Raw genomic sequence first — 20,438 nt, forward strand, 5'->3', positions numbered from 1 at the left:
AAAGCTCCAGAGCACCGAACGTTGACTCTGTGAAGGTGCTGTTACATCTTGGACCTGCAGGGGGCAGCAGCGCGTTTGTTTCGGTCCGTAGAAGAAGACAGAGTATGTGAGTCTGCTTCAGGTGAAGACAACAAGGAAAGTGGATTCAGTGAATGAGATCTCTTTGTACAGATGATGAACAGGTGTGTGCAGGTGTGTGTCAGCTGGTCAGCGTCCTGAAGAGGAAACACCTGCAGGAGCTCAGTGAGTCCACAAGATGGCGCTAATGTGGCACCGAGGATGTGAGCTGCCGTCTGAGCCGAGAGAAGAAGACGGGAGGTCTGTGTACATGCAGAGAGTGAGCGAGGTGCAGAGGATCATGTGTTTATAACGGTCCTCAATAATAACTGATCCAAACACAAAGCAAATTAGCTGCAAGTCTCTGTTCTGCATTAAAGACACGCTGGAGAGCGGAGCTGGTTGACCGCGGGAAGCCAGAGCAGCTCTGCGGGAGGAGATGTACCGCGGTCGGCCTCCGCCGAGAGGAGGCTACCCGGCTCCTTTCGAGGGCCGAGGTCCGCCGCCTCCGAGGCATTACCCGGGACCGGACTACAGAGACGACAGGAACCGACCCAGACATCCGTACCACCCGGACTACCACGACCGCGCTCACCCGGAACCGTACCGCCGCTCCCCGCCGCGCAGGAGGTACCCTTCCCCCGGGTCAGGAAGTCACCGAGGCGGAGAGTACTGGGCCGGAGGTCCGCCGAGAGAGGTCGGTCAGCCGGGCTCAAAATACGGTTGAATTGATATGAAAATGTCTATTTTTACAAACAAAGTCCCTGTCCCTGTCTCTTCACAATGCATTCTGGGTAAAGTCAGCTGTCCCATTAACCCAGGTAGTTTGTTTATTAGCACCTGTACACCAGACTCCATTCAAAAACCTGTCAATTTAGCACAGCGTTAGCTGCCCGCTGTGTGCAGCACTTGTTGACCCGAAACTTCGCGTTGTATTTCTGAACAACACATCAGGTAAACTACCAGTAACTTCAGTATACGAGTTGTTTACTTTGGGGTTTCACTTCCTGTTGACGGAGTTGATTCAAAGTGTTGTTGTTACATTAATTTCACTTTATTCGACTGAAGATCAGCTCTGAACTTCCTGATGAGAGATGATCCATCACACTGAGCAGTTATCAACTTCATCTGTGTCCACTTTGGTTTTTCACTTCCTGTTGATGGAGCTGATGGTGACCTGATTGATAAGATCGATTAGATTTTAATCTATAATAATAATAATAGCTATGTGAAGCTGAGAGACTTTTCTACCTGCTTCACCTCTTCCTGTCTTGTCACTAAAATGGAGGATGATGAAAGTTTCTGTCTCAACGTGGACATGAAGCGTCCATCTGCTGAGGTCAGTGTTGTAGGAACAGGTGTGTTCAGCCGGCAGGTGATCAGGTGTGTGCTGAGTAGAAGGCTCCTGTCTCAGGAAGCCTTTCATCAGTGTGTCTCATTGATCTGTGTGTGCCAGACTTCTGTTGACTTTTTGTGATTTTTGTTGCAGAGGTCTCCGTCTCCTCGCGGGCCGGCTCCCCTGGACCACAAACTGCTCATCACCGTGGGCAACGAGCTGACTGGACCGTCTGGGTCGGCCCCCTCACGCCATCATGACAGGTACTTATGAGGCGGATCAATATTATTGTCTTATTGTCCGTCTCTAGGTTTTTAGTGGTTTTTAGTGTCTGCAGTGTTTCTCTCAGGCGGCACTCCGCCTGTCAGCCTGAGCGCAGGGTCCGACAGCAGCTTGTATCACAGCCTGAGAGGCCAAACCCAGGGCAGAGAAAGTCCTCTTTCTGATCAAATGTATTGATCGTGTTCTGTAGTTGAGTGAGAAACACTGAATGCAAACTGAATTTTAGTTGACAAGAAAACTCCACAGGAAGTTTTGAGCTTATTGATCTGAGTTCGAGGTCATGATTGAAAAGTGACTCGGATGATCAATATGTCGATCAGCTCGTCTCTTCAATCATCTGAACAAGATCGTTCAGAGAGATTAAATTGAAGACGTTCATGAGAGGAACAAACTGTGGTTATAAATCCAGTCCAGTTAAAGTCTGTGTTTCCTACAGAGACTACCCTCCTCGACCAGAGTACGAGCGGAGCCGGAGCCGAGGCCGGAGCCGACCTCGCAGCCGCAGTCCGGACCGGAGTCGGGCCAAGAGTCGGGGACGGAGCAAGAGTCGGCCGAGGAGCAAGAGCCGCAGTCCGGACCGGAGCCGGGCAAAGAGCCGTGGCAGGAGCAAGAGTCGCCCCCGCAGCAGGTCCAGGTCCAGGTCCAGGTCGAGAGGACGGAGCAGAGGGCGGAGCTACAGCAAAGCGGGGAGCTACGGCCGCAGTAAGAGCCGGCAGAGGAATCGAAGCCGCAGTCGCGGTGCGAGCAGCAGCTCGAGCTCCAGCAGCCGCAGCGGAGACGACAGCGACGAGAAATCCAAAAAGAAAGAGTTCAAAGAGCTGGAGACGGCTCGACGCAGGAAGGAGCTGGAGGAGATGCTGAGTCAGCCGACCAAATCCATTCTGAAGAAACGCAACGACTCCGAGGACTCGCCGTCGCTCAGGGTAGGACGCCGCGACCGACCGCTTTCATCAGCGGGTCGATACAAATCCAGTCAGTGATGCAACACGACAGAACTGAGTCTAAACTCAGAGAGGAAGTCTGACACAGACGCACTTCATCAATCGTCCTGATCAGTATCACAATCGATCAATAATAATGAATAACACGAGTTCACGTTTTTGTCTGTTTGCAGACTTGACGTTATCAGAGCTGATCATCAGATCAATAATTAAATGGATCAATAATACATTGAGCGTGTTGTCATGACGACAGTTGTTGGTTTAAATAAAGTTTGTGATGTGATGTCATTAAAGCGCGAGGACAGGATCCTTGTACAGAGGAGTCACTCTGCTCTGTTTCTCTGCGTTTCAGAGCTCAGACTCTCCCAGAGCTCTGGAAGGATCCAACATTTCTCGGGTGGCCGACCAGCTGCTGCTGGCCGTCAAAGGCATGGAGCCCCGCAGGGTGGCCGCCATGCTGTCGGAGCTGCAGTCCCACCCACACACGGCTCAACGCGCCGGCCTCGACGCCGAGATCAAAGAGATCCTCCACCTGCTTGGGGGGGCGGCGGCGGGGGCCAGGGCTCAGGAGAAGACGGAGGACGACATCGACGACGAAGAGAAATTCCTGTACGGAGACTCGGAGGAGCCCAAACCTCCACCGGTGTCCGAACCGCTCCAACATCACGGGCTGGATCTGTACGGAGACGTGACGGAGGAGGCTCTGTACGGAGACTATCCCCCGCAGAAGGCCGCCGTCGCTCAGACGTACGGCCTCCCGCCAGTGGCCTCTCCTCACCTTCAGGCCCCTCCCACCATGGGGGAGACGGGTGGGAGGTACCCAAGCCGTCCCACCATCAGCCCCGAGCAGAACATCACGGTGCAGGTGTTGAACCCTGCCTGCCCGCCGGGGACGGAGCCGCTGGAGGAGGGGGAGCGTCAGGCGCTGGAGGAGTACGAGAAGATCCAGGACCTGCTGAAGACCATTGGCTTGGACATGGGCGTGGCCGAGATCAGCAAGATGGCCGCCAGGACCAAAGAGCGGCTCCATGGGAACAAGCCGCCACCAAAGACGCCCACACGCCGCCAGCGTTACTCCTCCGACAGCTCGGACGGCAGCCGCCGCAGCCGGGGCCGCAGGGGGCGGAGCCGCAGCGGCAGCTCCAGCAGCAGCAGCAGCAGGAGTCGCAGCCGCGGGCGGGGGGGCAGCTGGAGCAGTGACGATGGCCGCAGGAAGAGATCGGCTCCGCCCAAATCTCACAATGACAGAGAGGTGAACGAGACGAAGGCGGTGCGGAGCGACGCGGCGCTGCCACCACAAAACACCCCCGACCCCAACACCCTTCCCCCTCATCCTGGGGTGCCCATCCCTGCCTACCCTCCTCCACCGGTCCACGCCATGATGCCCCCTAACTTCCCCCCGCCGGGTTACGGCCAGTACGGAAACTACCTTCCCTACATGCACCAGCAGTGGCCGCCCATGTACCCGCCCCCCAACATGAGCCTGCCCCCCCAGACCGGCCCAGACGACTTCCCCCGCACTCTGCCCTACAAAGAGGTGAAGAGTTGTGTTCAGGACGGTGAGAAGGGAAAAGTGAGCAGCCGTGACAGTCGAGATTCTGAGGAGCAGAACAACGAGAGCCAGAAACAAAAGGTTTGACCTTCATTTATCTCCTTCGCTCATCGATCAAACACCTGAGGAACACGTGATACCTGATGATGAGTGCAGGTGTGACAGGTGTGATCAGGTGAGCTGAAGCTGCTGTTTGTTTGTGTGTGTTCAGGTTCTGGAGGAGAGAGAGAAGCTGAAGCAGGAGAGAGAGGTCAGGATGAAGAAGAAAGAATATCTGATGAAGGAGCTGGAGAGACTCAGGAAGCAACAAGGTGAGTTCACACACAGACGCCATGTTGCTCACCTGCCTTCACCTGCTCCTTTACAGACGGGACCACTTCCTGTCTGTGGCTGACGCACAGCTGAGTGTCAGACATCATCAGACGTTATGCCAGCGAATATTAGAGAATATGAATGAAACTAGAAACGAGATGGGAACGTGTTGTTCTGTGATCAGTTTTTCCTCAATGTTTGTGGTGTTTTCAGGCGAGCTCCTGAGGAAGAAGCGGCGGGAGAAGGGCGGCCACAAAGACCCTCTGCTGCAGGAGATCAGCCACCTGCAGGAGGACGTCATGACTCAGATCTCCAACCTGCGCAAAGAGCACGAGGCCGCCGAGAAGAAACGCAACGAGATCGACAAGGTGGCGCTCATCCTCGGCCTGAGCCCGTCCGACCGGCCCCGCAAGACCAGTAAGCCGGTCGAGGACCAGGAGGTCGAGCCGCCGCCGCCACAGAAGGAAAAACGGGAGGCGGAGAGGAGTCCTGAGGGACGACAGGCGGCCAGCAGCTCCATGACAAAGGTACAAACACCTGCAGAGGTAAAACAGGTACTACTGACAGCTGTACAGCATAGCTAGGGCTCATTACTTTGACTTTTTATTGGACTTTAATATATTGATCAGGAAAATGTGTGTGGAATATCGTAAACATCGATAACTTGTTTATTTATCGTAAAGTTGAAGGTCAGTTATCAAATCAGATTTCAGATTAAAAGCTAAATATCAACGTTGTCACCTGAACAAAGTCCTGACTTCATGAGTGTATGTTCAGCTGCTCCTCTCTGACAGGACGAGTTTCAACATGTTCTGTTTCCTGACCTTTGTGCAACAAGTGATTTGATTTTGATTTGTAAAAGATTTTGTGGACATAAAGACTCGCACAGAAATCGGACGTCATAAGAAATGTTTCTTGACAAGATCGTCTCGTCTTGTGTTGTTAGCTTGAACATAGATAGCTCAGTTCTCAGATGTTCAAAGTCGTCACTTTTTCTTTACAGATTCAGAAAGTTTACTGGAACTTTGTTCCCAAACTGATGAATTTAGATTTTTCTACATATGAACAGTGTCGTCAAATGTTTGTTAAAAGTCTCGAAAGGCACGTCAGACTGGAGTCGAGCTAAAACTTTAGAGCGAATAAGAAGTTACTGTCGGTATAAAAGCAGCTGATGGATTTTCACAAAATACGTGTTGATTAACGTCCTCGAGGCTGGAAGTCGATGAAGGTAAGAAACTTTTTCATTTTCACATTTTGTGGAGTCGAGTTTTAAAGAAGGAACTTGGCTGTTTTTGTCTGAGTGAATCCTTTTGTCCTCCACCCGCCATGTTGACGCTCCTCCATCTTTGTTTCCTAGCAGGACTCAGCGGTGCCGCCTCCGTCGAGAGTGTCCGCAGACAACCCGCCCATCAGCACACCGGCTCCGCCTCCGACCCCGCCCCCGGACCCATTTGAATACTATGACGCTGGAAACCACTGGTGCAAAAACTGTAACGTCACCTCTGGTTCAATGTTTGATTTTTTCACGCACTTGCATCACAAAACACATCGAAAGGTTCGTGACAGTTTTTATATTTGACACAATTTTTATAAATATCTTTGACATAAATGTCAGCTGTACAAGACAATGTCTACTTTTCACTTTGGAGGAGGTTTGATATTCACACCTGTACAGTCCTTTATGTGTAATTTTCTTTTTCTCTTCACAGACTCTGGACCCGTACGACCGGCCCTGGGCCTCCACTCCCAACAAAACTGTCAAGAACACATCGTCAGAAGAGAAGCTGACAAAACCCGCCAAAGGTACTCGTTCTACACATTCACCATTTGTCTGAAAAGTTGTCATGACGCAGCTTTTTTCCTGATGATCCTGGTGTGAGAGTCCCTGAATGTTGTTAGCCGTCTTCCTCTTCCAGGTGGAGGTCAGTGTGGATCTCTGCTGCAGTTTCTGTGTCTCGTAATGAAAACAGTGCTCACGACGTGACAAAGACTCGTCGAACCACAGGAGACTCCTGTCCACCCCTCTGATGTCAATTCATTAGTTTTACACCTCATCCTCCAATGAATGCTGTAAATGTAACGTCCTGCAGTATTCTTTGGAGAAGTGCTTCAACTTCTCATTACAGGTGTTCGTCGCTCAGAGTTTGTCCTGATTTCACGACGTAGTAACCCAGGTATCACTGAGCAGTTAGCACTTTTCCATCGGTTACTGCTGAGTTAAGACCACTGAACTAAGCATCATCTATTTCTTCAATACTTTATATAAGTGTTCCCACTTTAACCCTCTGCTGTCCTGACAGGTACTGGAAATGGAGACATCCATCAGGTAAACATGATTGACAGGTTATTTAATATCCACCTGTGGGTTTAAAACGTGCTGCGTGTGTTTTGCTGCAGGTTCGGAGTTCTTGCTGCCCGTCAGAGGATTCTTCTGCCTGCTGTGTAAAGAGTTTTATGGAGACGCCATTTGTGCAGAAGAGCACGTCACCACACATGCTCACAATGAGAAATACAAGGTATTAAATGTGGGAGGGATGAATCGCCACATAAGGTCAAAAGAAGATCGTAGAGAAGCTGCCAGATCACTTCAGGATACTTTTTTGACAAAGCTTTACAGGCCTTTTCCACTGCAGGAACATACTGAAGTGTAATGTATCATGAACCCATTGTCTCTGGTTCTGCTCTGGTTTCCACTGATGTCCCTCTGTTTTGGGGACGAGTTCCTGGAGCTAAATTTGGGCTCAGCCCAGGAAGTGAAATTAAATCCAAGTCCAGGTTCTCTGAGGTGGATGAAATGCAACAAACCCGACTAACAATAACTCTGGACGATATGTTTGAGTGAACAGGTGATATTCAGAATATCTGCACACCTGTTTTGCTGCCACTTCTTCCCTCGTCATTCACAAAACAGGTATCTAAAATGTCCTTGTTTGTAAAGCACAAGGCAGAACTGAGAACTGAAGCCTTACAGGTTCTTAACATATCCGAGTTTGGGAAGCTCCATTTTATTGGTGGTAAGTTCCTGCAGTGGAAGAGGCTTGTTTGTGATATCTGTCAGATGGTTTTTGTTTAATTGTTCCTCATCTCATCTTCATCTTCAACCTCATCTTAAAGAGTCAGTGTACCTGTTATGTGCTATTTTCTGTGTTGAATTTTAGGAAGAAATTGCTCTCGCTAGCCAAAACAAATGTGGCAGAATAGTTGACCTGTTAGAGTGAGATCACATAGAGGTATACATTTTGTACCCCTACATGAGATGAAAGCAGCATTATCCAAAGTAGGTGTCAAATCCTTTCGGTATTGCCATGTTCAAGTTAACATCATGAGTATGTACATGTAAATGTTCCCATTGGATCTGAGGTGGTTCATAAGCTGTTGTTCTTCTTCATTTGATGCTCTGCTTTTAAGGTTTGTGAAGTGTTTGTATGTCAGGCAGAAGTTCTTGATGTATTTTTCTCACGCTCTTGTCTTTCTGTTTTAATGCCTCCTTCACCAGAAACAAATGTACGAGAATCCCTTGTATGAACAGAGGAGGAACCTGGACCGCCAGGCAGGACTGGCCTTAGAGACAAGTGCAAAGAAACGCAAACATGAAGATGATTTGAAAGGAAACAAAGACAAGGAGGAAAAGTCCAAACACAAAAAGGAGAAAAAAGACAAGGAGAAAAAGAAGGAAGAGGATGACACTGTTCAGAATGAAGAGATATCTAAAGTTAAAAAAGAGGAGGAGGAGCGGCTGAAGCCGAGCAAGAGAGAGGAGGATTTCAAAGATGCCAAAAGCCTGGAAGAGGAGAAGCCTTTTTACAGCAAGAAAGATGAAGATGAAAAGTATAAATACAGCAAGAGAGATGATAAATACCGGTACAGCAGAGAGGAAGAGGAGAGGGGGAAATTCAGCAGAAGAGACGAAGACGATAGATACAAATATAGTCGAGAAGAAGAGTATCGGTACCGGTGTCGCAGGGATGAAGGTGACAGATATGATGACCATCCCAGATATGGGCCAAGAGAAGATGAGGACAAGTATAAACATGGTAAATATTCAGATTTCAGATCAAAATATGACAGAGAGCGAGATGAAGGGAAACTGAAGGCTGAGAAGGAAGCCACTAAAAAGTTAGAGCTGGCTAAACCAGTAGGGAAACCAGAGGTCACCAAACCTGAACCTCCACCAAAGCCCTATGACCCACCCAAAGTCTTCTGTGGTCCCAGTCCAGCAATGAGGGCAAAGCTCCGCAAGCAGAGCCAGGAAGCCGGCAAACCAGCACCTTCATTTGGGAAGTTCACGTGGAAAAAGAGGGAGAACATTCTGGCAACGGAGGCACAGAAAGTGGCGGCAGAGTTCATCAAGGAAGACGAAGCAGCAGTGAAACAGAATCCAGTCTCATCAGAGGACTCTTTTGTGAAATCTATGGCCGTTGCTAAGGAAATCGCCCAGAAGCTAGGGGGCCAGCAGAACACGACTCCTCCCTGGGCATCCAACCAGGCCAACCCGGGAAGGATCCGGCCTAACCTCCCTGGACCCGCTGCATTCATGAGGAAAACAGCCATGTTGGGTAAACCTGCACCCCTGAACACCTTCCTCTCCATCAGACCCCAAAACACAGGTGTACCAGGGCCTACTTCAAAAGATGTACCCATATTCCCTGAACCTGCACCTCTGAATACTCTCCACTCCATCAGTCCCCAAAACACCAGTATATTTGCTTCTCCTCCAAAAAATGGACCCATATTACCAGTTGGTAGACCTGGGCCATTTGAATTTATGTGTGCACAACCAGTTGCTGAACGAAAGCCATCTGAGGATAAACTACTGCAGCCAGTGTCAAGACCTGCTCGGTTTGAGGTTAAATCTGCACCACCAGCTTCTGATCCTGCACCAGTCCAGACAAAGCCTGTGCCATATGTGACTAAACCTCCACCATCTGAAGCAAAGCCTGCACCATCTGTGCCGCTCTCTGCACCATCTACTATTTCCGCTTCATCCGCACCTAAATTGGCACAACCAACAATGATGAAGATAGTGTCTGACGTGGCAGCTCCCGGTGTCCCAGAAAGTGAGCAAACTCGTACAGTGTTCGTCAAGCCTCCACCTTTAATGACTAAGGGCGATGGAGCTCAGAAGTCTGAAAAGCTCAAGAGTAACCTGGCTGCAGCCAAACGGCAGGAATTATTTGGCATCTTCTACAGCAGCCTTGGCCAATCGAGTGCCTCCTCCATCACCAAACCAGCAACAGACAACAGAGCTGATGGCAATGGCACAAATAAAAGTCAGCTTCCTACTGCACAAGCACAAAAACCACAACCTCAGAGTCCGTCTCTAACCCAATCCCAACCTCCAGTTGTGGTCTGTACATCTCCACAACCAAATTCAAACAATTCCCCAAGTCACCAAACCCAGCCAGAGTTAGACATTCAGATTGCTTCTGTTTGGTCTTTGCACTCTACCCCTACTCGACAAACAGAGCCTACCAAACTCGGACCAACACCTCAAACTCAGTCCCAGCCCAAACTGAATCCTAAGATCCAAACAGAGCCACAAGCTGAACCCCAATCAAACCAGGACACTCAGCTGCTGTACCATCCTAACATAGCGCCAGATCCTGAACCCAAACCAGGCCCCAAAACTAGAGGCAAGAAAACCCCTTCTGCCCCCCGTCCTGTCCGACAAACCAGATCCCAAACCAGATACCAGACCCGGCAGCAGCAGAGCCACTCTGAGCCAGAATTGGCTTCAGGAGATTCTGACTCTGCAGCTTCAGACTCAAAGGGGCTGGACACATCAGATCCTGGCTCTGAGGGTGACCGTCCGATGATGGAGACACTGGACTTTGAGGCTGGTTTTAACTTTCAGTAGGAGCGGATCCGACTGTGCGATGGGAATCTGGGGAGGAGGTTTCTCATGAACCAGTTTATCATCAATAATTTACTGGACTTGAAGGCAGCTGCAAGTGGCGAGAGAGACATTCAAACTGACGGACTTGAGACTTTCCAAACCACTGACTCTTCATGTGTTTAAAGAATGAGTTGGATGTTTTAGTGAAAACATCTTGGTCTGTTTTCCTAAAGTCTGAAGTTTCAGATCAGTTTCACTCCTGTTCATCCAGCACAGAGATCATAGACGCCTTCGCTCTGCGTGACACACAATCTTATTCTTTTACTGATGACAAAAAACCCCTCAAGCACAAAACCGCTTCTGAATATTTACTAAAAAGTAGATCGTGTATGCCTCCATTGTTTCCCCGAAACACATAAAAGACATTCTAGTCTACACACACAGTACTTGTTCACAGGATACATTCAGTCTTGGTTTGAGTCTGTTAATGGCATTTGAGGGCTGGAAGAAAAACAACAATGGAGCTCTGTCGCACAGAGTTTTAATGCAAAACCTTCCAAAAGTGAATTCCTGGATAGTAGTTCGTCTTCTGCCTCTAAAAGGACTCAGAAAATTGTATTTTGGTTGTAACCTTAAGAAGCCTTGCCTCATTTTTAGGGTTGTCCCAATATTTCCGTTAGCTCCAAAATAGGACACCGCGACTTCCCAGCACCATCCGGTTCAACTGTGTACAACTGAACAGATTTTTACTGCACAACTAACCAATATCCAAACCAAAAGCAACTTCTGTAACTCAAGTCAATGGTTTTCGTTCTCAGAATGTATTTTGGTATTGGATTGGTAGTCGATATCGACTTTTAAACCCATATTGTGAAAGCTCATGTTTTAATAATGTCGACTACTTTTTAGGGGTTGCAAGCAAAAAGGCTTGTAACTCGTCATAAAAAAATTAGGAAATAACATGTTCAGTGATAGATTTGAGTTATGATATTCACTTTCTCATCTGACTCTGGAAGACAGAAGAGTTCCTAAAATGTCAAACTGTTCTTTAAAATCACATTTCTGTCTTTCACGTGTTCACAGATAAAATCTTTCCTCTTTTTCTTTCAGTACTTCTTTCTCCTCCGACAGGTAACGTTTTCTACACCATCTGTTGTCAGATTATTTTCCCTCTTTGAAGGATGATGAGGTGTTTGTCACAGTTCAGTTGGTGAAATCAAAGTCTCATATCGGACCAAACTCAGCTCAGTTAGTTCACGTTAGCTGAAGATCCAGGAGCTAATTCCTAAATGTGCATCAGGTTTTCTCCCTGATCTCCAATCTGCGGTCAGTGTCTTTGTGTATCAATAGAAACAAGCTGTTCGTCTTGCAACATTTGTAGTTTTAATAAAAAAAAGTTAGTGAGAAATCAACAGCCGTTCTGTGTTGTGGTTCTTGTGCACAGTCACTAGTGTTAATATATGCAGTTGATACCATCATGAGTTCAGGTGTTTTTAATGAAAAGGGATACATGGTGTCTTTTTCTTTCATAATCTCAACAAGACTTTAAAACCATTGTTCTGTCTTGAACAATTTTATCAAAGCTTTTGCTCGTGATCAATGTTATTATTGGATGCTCACAAGGATCTTGTTGATCTTGTCCTTTTCTGGCTGTACGTAACAATCAGACATGATGAAAAAAGCAGATTATCATTTAAAAACCCGAACAGTGCATCTTGCAATGTAGCTGAAATCCCTGTGTTGTTCCTAGAACAGAGTTAATGTTACTCCAGGATAATCAACATCATAATATATTGTTGGGGTTAAACTATGAAATAATGACAATTAAAAAATGTGGAATTCCCTTTTGATTATTAAACTGTTTGCAAAGCTACTTTTGAGGATTACAAGTGTAGTTTTGTTTTCCTATTTCTGATAGGTAGCTTAAATACACAATATGCAACTTTTGCCTCTAGAGAGCTCGATCAAAACAAAGCCAAAGACGTTTGCAGAGTGTTTTGTGGCCGGCCGGGTGGATTGTGGGTGCAGATCCAGATCTTCTGGAGGAATAAACACCCAGACTCACATCAGATTCTGCTCTGATCCGGAGCTGTTTACTGACGGGAGGAGAGCTCAGAGTTACTTTTGAACTTGTGGGATTAAAAAGTGGATTCATCTTCTCTCCTGTTCTGTAATGTTGACTGCTGACTGGAGCTGGAGGGGAAATGGACTTTACTTCATGAACGTAACGTTACAGAGAGGAGACAGAACCAGAACCAGAGTCTCTGCTGAGTGCTGACTTCACTCAGAGCTTCACATGGATTCAAGTACACACACCCTTGTTAACGTTAGCTTATGGCTAATGTGTCTGTTTGGGGCAAATAAACAATCGATCCTGAACACGCCATCAAACATCAACCACTGCTGATGAAAACATATCTGTGACTCAGACGAGGTGTTTTAAAGGTTTCTTCACGTTATGTTTGGTCTCGTTCTCTGACCTTCATCTCTCTGACTCCTGAAGTTACAGCGACAGACGACCAAATTAAACGCAGTTACCTTGAGGAAACAGCGATATGTTGGCATTGTGCTTCTGCTGAAGCCTGTTCAGTCACTAATGAATGAATAAGCTGTTGACTTCGTTTATACTCTTTATAAAATACTAACCGAGAGCAGCAGCTGGTTTGCAGCGCTGTCGGGGTTTGGACAGGTCAGTAATGTAGAGGCATTAAGGTCTCAGTAATTTAAAAACAAGTAAACTTTTAAATCAATTCTGAACATTATGATTTGTGATATTGGACTACATGAATAAAACTGACTGTCCTGAGCAGAAATAACTATTTTCTTGTCATAAATAACAAGTAATCTGATCCAGAGGTGAGAAAGACGCCAGAGTTTGAACTCTGTTGTGAGTGAGACACTGAATGTGTTCAGCGGTACAGATTAATAAAGGATTGTAAACTGTACGTTTCATCTGCATGCAGCCGCCTTTTATATGTTGCTGTGATATTTAACTCACTGACGTCTGGCTGCACGTCCGTCTTTCTGCTTGTACTGATTTAGTCCCTTTTGGATTATTTTAAAGCAGATTACATGTGTTATTATAGTTTTATTATATGTGTTAGTTCTGCAGCAGATTGTTGTTCTTTCTACAACTAGAAGTGCGACGAGAGGATTTTGGTTTCACAGTGGACGACATCGAGGACGAGTCTCCTGCAGAAAGGTAAGCTGAGCAGCTTTTTACAAACTTTATTCTTTTTCTCACATTCATGTCGATTTATACAAACATGTAGTTTTATATATGGAGGTTGTTTATATAGAGCTGTTTGGTGCAAACATGATGTGTTGAAGTTTGTCTTTAGCAGAAAAAAACGCAAAATAAAAGCAGAAAACTTGGTTAACATTTTGTTTTAGTTGCTGCAGTAAAATGTCACTAAAGATGATGCAACAATAAAATCAGGAGACAGTCTGAAGGATGAAAACAACTATGAGAGGAAGTTTTATATTGATACAGAGAAACTTGATTTATGAAAGCAGAGACGATGTTTGACTGTATGAAATGTGACAGGAAAATAAAGTGTGACCAAACTGACTGAGTGTGTCGACGTTTCTGATGAGATCAGATGTGATGATGTGTCCGGTCAGAGCCTGCTGCTGCCTGTAAGCTCTCACTCAGGGATTACAGTGTCCCCTGACTGTCAGGACCGGGATTCAAACCAGCAACTCTCCACACTTGAATTGAATTAAGCAGCAGTTCAGTATGAGATACAGTTTGAAACGGCTGCTCTGTTTAAAGTCAATATTATAAAATAAACAGCTGCAGAGTCTCTGATGAGGATTTAAAATGTGGTGATTTTAATTGTCAATACTCAGATTTATAACATTGTTTTTTATTGATCAGTAGGATTTCACATAAAAAAGGACTCTGCCGTTTTATTTTGGTGCATAAGAACAAAATAAATAGAGAGCTGAAAAAGTAAAGGATCATACATATAAAATAGATATTTAAAATAAAAATATGTCAAAATAACAGTTTATCTGTGTTCAAGTGAAGAGAACTGCACAGTGTTTAAACTAAAGTCACAGCCTCCCAGTGAGACCTGAACACATTCGTCAGGTGGTCCGGTTCTGATTGTGTCAGACGTGAACAAGTTTGAGAAAGATTCAGATCAAAAGTTTGGAATATGTTAAATTATACACACGGCAGCGGTGGAATATAAGTACACGTACAAATACAAGTACTGTACATTAGTAAAGTTTTGAGGTACTTGCTACTTTATATTTCGACTCTACTACATCTCAGAGGCAAATATCGTACTTTTACTCCACTACATTGAATTAACAGCTGATTTAGCCCACTACTTTACAGTTATTAACTTATTGAGCTTATAACATGTTTCTAAAAATAAACCAGTCACTGAGTTGTTGTCACCTGTGAATCAATGTGAAGTTGTCTCATGTCATGTTTCAGAGTCTCTGAGACTTTTGTCTAAACTTCTAACATAGTTTAATTTCAATAACTGTTCAGAGATCAATATTTGACAGTGATCAGCAGCTCCCACATCACATGCTGCTCTGACACTGACGCACCAGCGCTTCATCTGCTGAACTCATCTGTGACTGAGCAGGAGGGGTTACAAGTAAACCACTTCTAATAAAACTTTATTAATACTTTCAAGAACACAATATAAAATATTGATTACAGGTAAACGTCCTGCAGGTACAGTCGTGTCAGCATTAAAATGGAGCCCAGTGATATGTAATTCTGTGTGACGTCAGTAGATTAACTGGTATAAACTGATGGTAATCTTCTGTAATGAGACTGTGGCTGTGTGCGGTCAGACGGGCTCGTATCATCAGGTGAAGGTGTTTTGTTGCTGGGGAAGACTCGGCTCCTTCCTCACCTCCCTGCAGCCTCACCCTCCTCACCAAACTCTCAGGCAGCCAATCACAAAAATCTCTCCACGCGTCGCTAGGCAGGTGTGTGCGCCAGCAGCCAATCGGATCGGCCGGGCCGGGAACGGGCGCAGGGAGCTGAGACAGACCGAGTGACAGCGTCTGAGTCCCGGGAAGAACATCACGGAGCTTCCGTGAAGGAGAACCCTGCACCGCAGCCAAGATGCCGAACAAAACCAAGAAGGAGAAGGTGAGCGGACGCTCCGGGACCGCCGCGTGAATCCCGCTGTGCTCTGATAGTTCAGACTGGCCTTGAACAGCCGTTATTTCAGCTGATGGAGACTTCAGACGTTATATTTTGTCGACTAGCGGCTAGCTTACCTAGCAGGCTAACCTGCTCAGGCCCCGCTAGCAGAGGACGGCTAGGCTAACTGTTAGCTGCAGAGGAGCTAGCAGCATTTTAAATCAGTGTCTCTGGTTGTCTCCTCGGTAGCAGCTGCTTGCACACAGTGTTCAGTTAAAACGACCGCTAACGTGTCGGTGAGGTGTCAGCTAGCTGTCAGGGAGAACCGAGCTAACGGGCTGCTGCTGGAGGAGCTCCGGGGAGGAACCGCTGGCTGCTCCTTTAATTATTCACCCTGTAGAGAACAGGCTGGGCTCGGAGATGAACCTGTGCTGACTGTGACTCATCCGAGCCTGTCTGCCTTCATTAGACATGAAATATGTCATGCTAATCAGCTGGGAGCTGAGCAGGCTCCGCCAGACTCCGTTCATTTTCCTGCTGATTTTATCATGTGAAACCATCTGATGACCGGAGCGGGACGTGTTTATGTAACGTCAGCTGAGCAGGTTGTGTGTTAACACACACACACACACACACACACACACACACACACACATATCACAGTGATGGTGTGTGTGTGTGTGTGTGTGTGTGTGTGTGTGTGTGTGTGTCATGATTGAACCACCTCTCAGCTCACTTCAGTCCTGATCATTATTTTCATCCATCACTTTAACACTGATTTTTCTCTGCAGGCTGGTTTAAGGATTTTATTTCTGATTATTAATTGATAGACTGACTAACTGTGTGGTTTATAAAATGTCTGATGACAGCCTCCAAGGTGACGTCTGTCCCAGCTTCAGGTTCAGTTTTCTGAGAGAACAACAGAAACCTGATGAATGAAGGTTTCAGCTCCACTTCATTTCTGTTTCAGTCAAACTTTCACCAGCAGTAAGTTTTCTGACCGTGGACACAGAACAGTGATGAAATCATATTCCTGCATCCTTGGATGCTGGTGGACGTGTGGTTTGTTGTCATGGAGATGGATCTGTTACCATCACGTGAGACGAATATGCAGCTGTGGTCACATGACATCAGCTGGACATCATGACTCTGCTTAAGTGAAATACAGCCTGTTAGCTGAGACGGGAGTTGCAGCGAGTAGTCGATTCATTGATTAATCAGTCAAGAAAATAATCAGCAACTGTTACGATCATTTAATTACCGTTTCAGTGTGTTCTCAGTCAGAAAAGTTTGTTGGTTTACCTTCTTAAATATGATGATTTGATGCTTTTTTTGTTAAGCATCAGAGTTAGCTGTGAGCTATAACATTTTTAGCATTTAGTTTAGCCTATGCAGTCAGACAGGCTCCATTCAGTATGAGCTGAATGAGCTGTTAGCAGCTCCTGTTTGCAGTGTACTCATGAATATGCAGACAGCTGTCACTGGATCACTTGGATACTGAAGAAAACTTAAAACATGAAGATTCTAAGGGGAGTTCTGAATGGTCTTTTGTCCTCTGATTGCCGAGTGGATTTCTGGGTGTTGATTCTGGATGGACATCAGAGATAATGATATATAATGATATGGTCAGAGAGTGTACAGCACACTGAATGTCTGTGAGTTGAGTTTTGACTCAGGTGTGACTCTGAGGAGGCAGAGTTTGGGATGTAAACTGCAGTAATCTAGTCTCTGCTGCAGCGCCACCTGCAGACAAACTACAGTAACTCACTTCCTGTTGTTGTGACATCACCTGCATGCACCTGTCCCTCCAGAGAATGATTGTCAGATTAATTCATAATTAACGAATGGTTAGTTAGTTTACGTTTGATAGTTTCCCTCCCGCTGCAGTCGTCTGACTCCAGGGAAGGAATGAAAGGGTTAAACCTCACCTGTCACAGCAGAGCAGAGCTGAGTCACTTCATGCAACATGTTCAGTGTTTGATTCATTATTCAGCTGCTGTGTGATGCCTCATAACTCTGAGAAGTTAATGTTGCTCATGAAACACTTCATTTCTTAATATTACTTATCATTTTGCTGTTATTCGAGCGTAGAGAGGAGAGGGTATAACAACGGGAATCAAAATATTGTTGTTACTGTGTTCGGACTGAAAGATGTCGTCATGTCAGATGAAAGATGTGGGTGTTTTGTGTTTTCCTCCATAAAACCATGAATTAACTCTCCGTCCATTCACTGAGATTTATCAGGGAATCATTTCTGTGAGTATATTCACTTAACAAAACGAGACATTTAACACGTCACACTGGACTGAAATGTGTCAGCTGAAGGGGATCAGTTTGTTTTTTAAGAAAGAGTGAATTATTTTTAATTAACACAGGCTCGCTGGTTTCAGCTTCTCTCGTGTTCTTACATGATAGTTAACTGAATCTCTTTGGTTTGGACTGTTGGTCGGATAAAATGAGACATTAGAAGTTGCAAACTTTATTTATTTTTCTCTGTTTAATCTGTTAATAGAGAAAAAAATCATCCTACTGATGGAGTTAAATTTAAATCAGGACTCCAGTGTTGTTGGTCTTTTTATTGAACGTTTCTTCCACTTGTCTTGTGTTTTAACAGGAAACAACCAAATCTGCTAAAAGCAGCATGAAGAACAGTAACAGCAGCAGCAGCAGCGGCGGCGGCGGAGGAGGAGGGAAAGATGCTGCCGCTGATAACACAGAGGAGGTGAGTCTGTAATGTACAGCACACATGATGCGTTCACTGTCACATATGAGTCTGTAATGTGCAGCACACATGATGCGTTCACTGTCTCATATGAGTCTGTAATGTACAGCACACATGATGCGTTCACCGTCACATATGAGTCTGTAATGTGCAGCACACATGATGCGTTCACTGTCACATATGAGTCTGTAATGTGCAGCACACATGATGCGTTCACTGTCACATATGAGTCTGTAATGTGCAGCACACATGATGCGTTCACTGTCACATGTTGTGTGTGCGTCTAACTAACTTTTAAACCTGTGTGTGTGTGTGTGTGTGTGTGTGTGTGTGTGTGTGTGTGTTCAGTCCCAGCAGCAGCAGCAGAGCGGCAGTAAGCGTCCCAGTAACAGCACTCCTCCTCCCACTCAGCTCAATAAGATCAAATACTCTGGAGGTCCTCAGCTGGTGAAGAAGGAGCGTCGCCAGAGCTCGTCACGCTTCAGCCTCACCAAGAACAGAGAGCTGCAGAAGCTACCTGCACTCAAAGGTACCTGTCACAGGTGTATCACACACCTGCCGCTAGCTTAATGTTAGCCTGCAGCTAGCTCAGCTTCAGCCTGCAGCATCTCCTTCAGACCCTTCTCCTGTGTGATGAAGGTGATCAGCTGACTGGTACTGGAGGAAACTCTGACGGTGCCGGACATGTTGGTTTATTTATTTTCAGAGATCTTTTATTGATATGTTTGTGAAGAGGGATCACTCTGGACAGATTTGACAAACTGAACTTTGTAAAAAAGTTTTTGCTGTATATTATTTGAACTTGTCTAACCTTAACCTACAGTAAGCCCTTTGACCTCTGACCTCTGTCCCCCTGCAGACGCCCCCCTGATGGAGCGTGAGGAGCTGTTTGTTCAGAAGCTGCGTCAGTGCTGCGTCCTCTTCGACTTCGTCAGCGACCCGCTCAGCGACCTCAAATACAAAGAGGTGAAGAGAGCCGGACTCAACGAGATGGTGGAGTACATCACACACAACAGTGACGTGGTGACGGAGTCCATCTACCCCGAGGCTGTCCTCATGGTGAGAAGACACGTCCTCCTACCTCCAGGTGGACAACAGCTGACTGAAACAAACATGTTCGGTGTGTGTTAATACACAGAGATGTGTGTTTGTGTGTGTGTTCAAGTTTTCAGTGAACTTGTTCCGGACTCTTCCTCCGTCCTCCAACCCGACCGGAGCTGAGTTTGATCCTGAGGAGGACGAACCAACGCTGGAGGCTGCCTGGCCCCACCTGCAGGTACACTGTGTGTGTGTGTGTGTGTGTGTGTGTGTGTGTGTGTGTACTTTATGTTCTTTAACACTGAGCTGACACAGTCTGAGCTTCAGTGTGAACGATACACAGTGAACAGTTAACTGGTCGACTTCCTGACGTGCTGTGAAGATCACGTCACATGAGGCTACAGCATGCTGGGAAATAATAGCTGAAAGGAATGCCTTGTAGTTAGAGGTAAAACATTTTACACCAAGATTAAATTGTTCATGTGTGTAACTAAACGCAGGTAAACCACCAGTGACTGACTCCTTTCTCACTGCCAGTAGATGAGTTTGCCTTTCTGTTATTTTTTCTCCTGTGTGTCACGTTTGTTGTCACAAATGTGCTGAAAAAAGGAACAGTTCACCCAAAAAGTAAAATCAAGTCATCATCTCCTCCTGATGATATAAAGTCAGGTGAAGTCTCGTAGTCCACAGAACATTTCTGGAGCTTCACAGTAAAACAGAGTTGCAGCGTTCTGCTGAACACCTGAAGCAGCTGGAGATGATTTAAACATCAGATGTCTCCATGCAGCTCGTCTGCTGTGATCACAGTCATGTTCCTCCGTCTGACCCTGATGTGTCGTTGTGTTCGTCTCCTCAGCTCGTGTACGAGTTCTTCCTCCGCTTCCTGGAGTCTCCAGACTTTCAGCCAAATGTCGCCAAAAAGTACATCGACCAGAAGTTTGTAATGTCGGTAAGATGTGATGATGTCAGAGGGTGATGTTGAAGCGCTCTGACGTGTGATTGGAGCAGACGCTGACTTCCTGTTTGTGTTGAAGCTGCTGGAGCTGTTTGACAGCGAAGATCCCAGAGAGAGAGACTTCCTGAAGACCATCCTCCACCGGATCTACGGCAAGTTCCTCGGCCTCCGCGCCTACATCCGCCGCCAGATCAACAACATCTTCTACAGGTCAGAGTCATGAAACAGGACGAACACAACACTGATGACTGCAGCAGAGTTCAGACACCACACAGTGTAGACCCAGTG

The 20,438-nt window shown here is 46.3% G+C and overlaps 2 protein-coding genes across 4 annotated transcripts in view; both read left to right on the forward strand.

The window, feature by feature from the left end:
- The first annotated feature begins 120 nt into the window (after nucleotides 1-120).
- Nucleotides 121-11,960, forward strand: znf318 (zinc finger protein 318). 3 transcript variants are annotated; one of them, XR_014624300.1, is made up of 10 exons: nucleotides 121-754; nucleotides 1,547-1,656; nucleotides 2,112-2,598; nucleotides 2,969-4,249; nucleotides 4,380-4,479; nucleotides 4,694-5,007; nucleotides 5,838-6,035; nucleotides 6,190-6,283; nucleotides 6,397-6,606; nucleotides 6,878-6,996. XR_014624300.1 is itself a non-coding variant. In XM_084375917.1 (10 exons), the coding sequence occupies exons 1-10, from the start codon at nucleotides 497-499 to the stop codon at nucleotides 10,335-10,337; spliced, it is 5,322 nt and encodes a 1,773-aa protein (XP_084232043.1). In that variant the 5' UTR covers nucleotides 121-496; the 3' UTR covers nucleotides 10,338-11,960. The 3 variants fall into 3 exon arrangements, 2 of the variants coding, with proteins under 2 accessions (XP_084232043.1, XP_084232044.1); XM_084375917.1 differs by lacking the exon at nucleotides 6,397-6,606 and adding an exon at nucleotides 7,977-11,960; XM_084375918.1 differs by lacking the exon at nucleotides 6,397-6,606 and adding an exon at nucleotides 7,977-11,960 and having other exon boundaries at nucleotides 5,841-6,035.
- Nucleotides 11,961-15,285: 3,325 nt separating this feature from the next.
- ppp2r5d (protein phosphatase 2, regulatory subunit B', delta) overlaps nucleotides 15,286-20,438 on the forward strand; it is a 15,867-nt gene continuing 10,714 nt past the window's right edge. Inside the window, exons 1-7 of the mRNA XM_084375943.1 lie at nucleotides 15,286-15,441; nucleotides 18,050-18,157; nucleotides 18,506-18,686; nucleotides 19,017-19,216; nucleotides 19,323-19,433; nucleotides 20,052-20,144; nucleotides 20,230-20,360. Coding sequence (XP_084232069.1) covers nucleotides 15,415-15,441; nucleotides 18,050-18,157; nucleotides 18,506-18,686; nucleotides 19,017-19,216; nucleotides 19,323-19,433; nucleotides 20,052-20,144; nucleotides 20,230-20,360 — 851 coding nt within the window. The 5' untranslated portion in view covers nucleotides 15,286-15,414. The remainder of the gene's footprint in view (nucleotides 15,442-18,049; nucleotides 18,158-18,505; nucleotides 18,687-19,016; nucleotides 19,217-19,322; nucleotides 19,434-20,051; nucleotides 20,145-20,229; nucleotides 20,361-20,438) is intronic.

This window comes from Pagrus pagrus (genome assembly GCF_965226575.1).
Source record: "Pagrus pagrus genome assembly, chromosome: 15".
NCBI classification, from domain to species: domain Eukaryota; kingdom Metazoa; phylum Chordata; class Actinopteri; order Spariformes; family Sparidae; genus Pagrus; species Pagrus pagrus.

Bases quoted from the DNA above. Each gene is read 5' to 3' on its own strand.
- znf318 (XM_084375917.1), top strand. From the start codon at position 497: ATGTACCGCGGTCGGCCTCCGCCGAGAGGAGGCTACCCGGCTCCTTTC. The intron at 6,036-6,189 runs GTTCGTGACAGT...TTCTCTTCACAG, and splicing joins ATCACAAAACACATCGAAAG to ACTCTGGACCCGTACGACCG. The intron at 6,284-6,877 runs GTACTCGTTCTA...GTTTTGCTGCAG, and splicing joins GCTGACAAAACCCGCCAAAG to GTTCGGAGTTCTTGCTGCCC.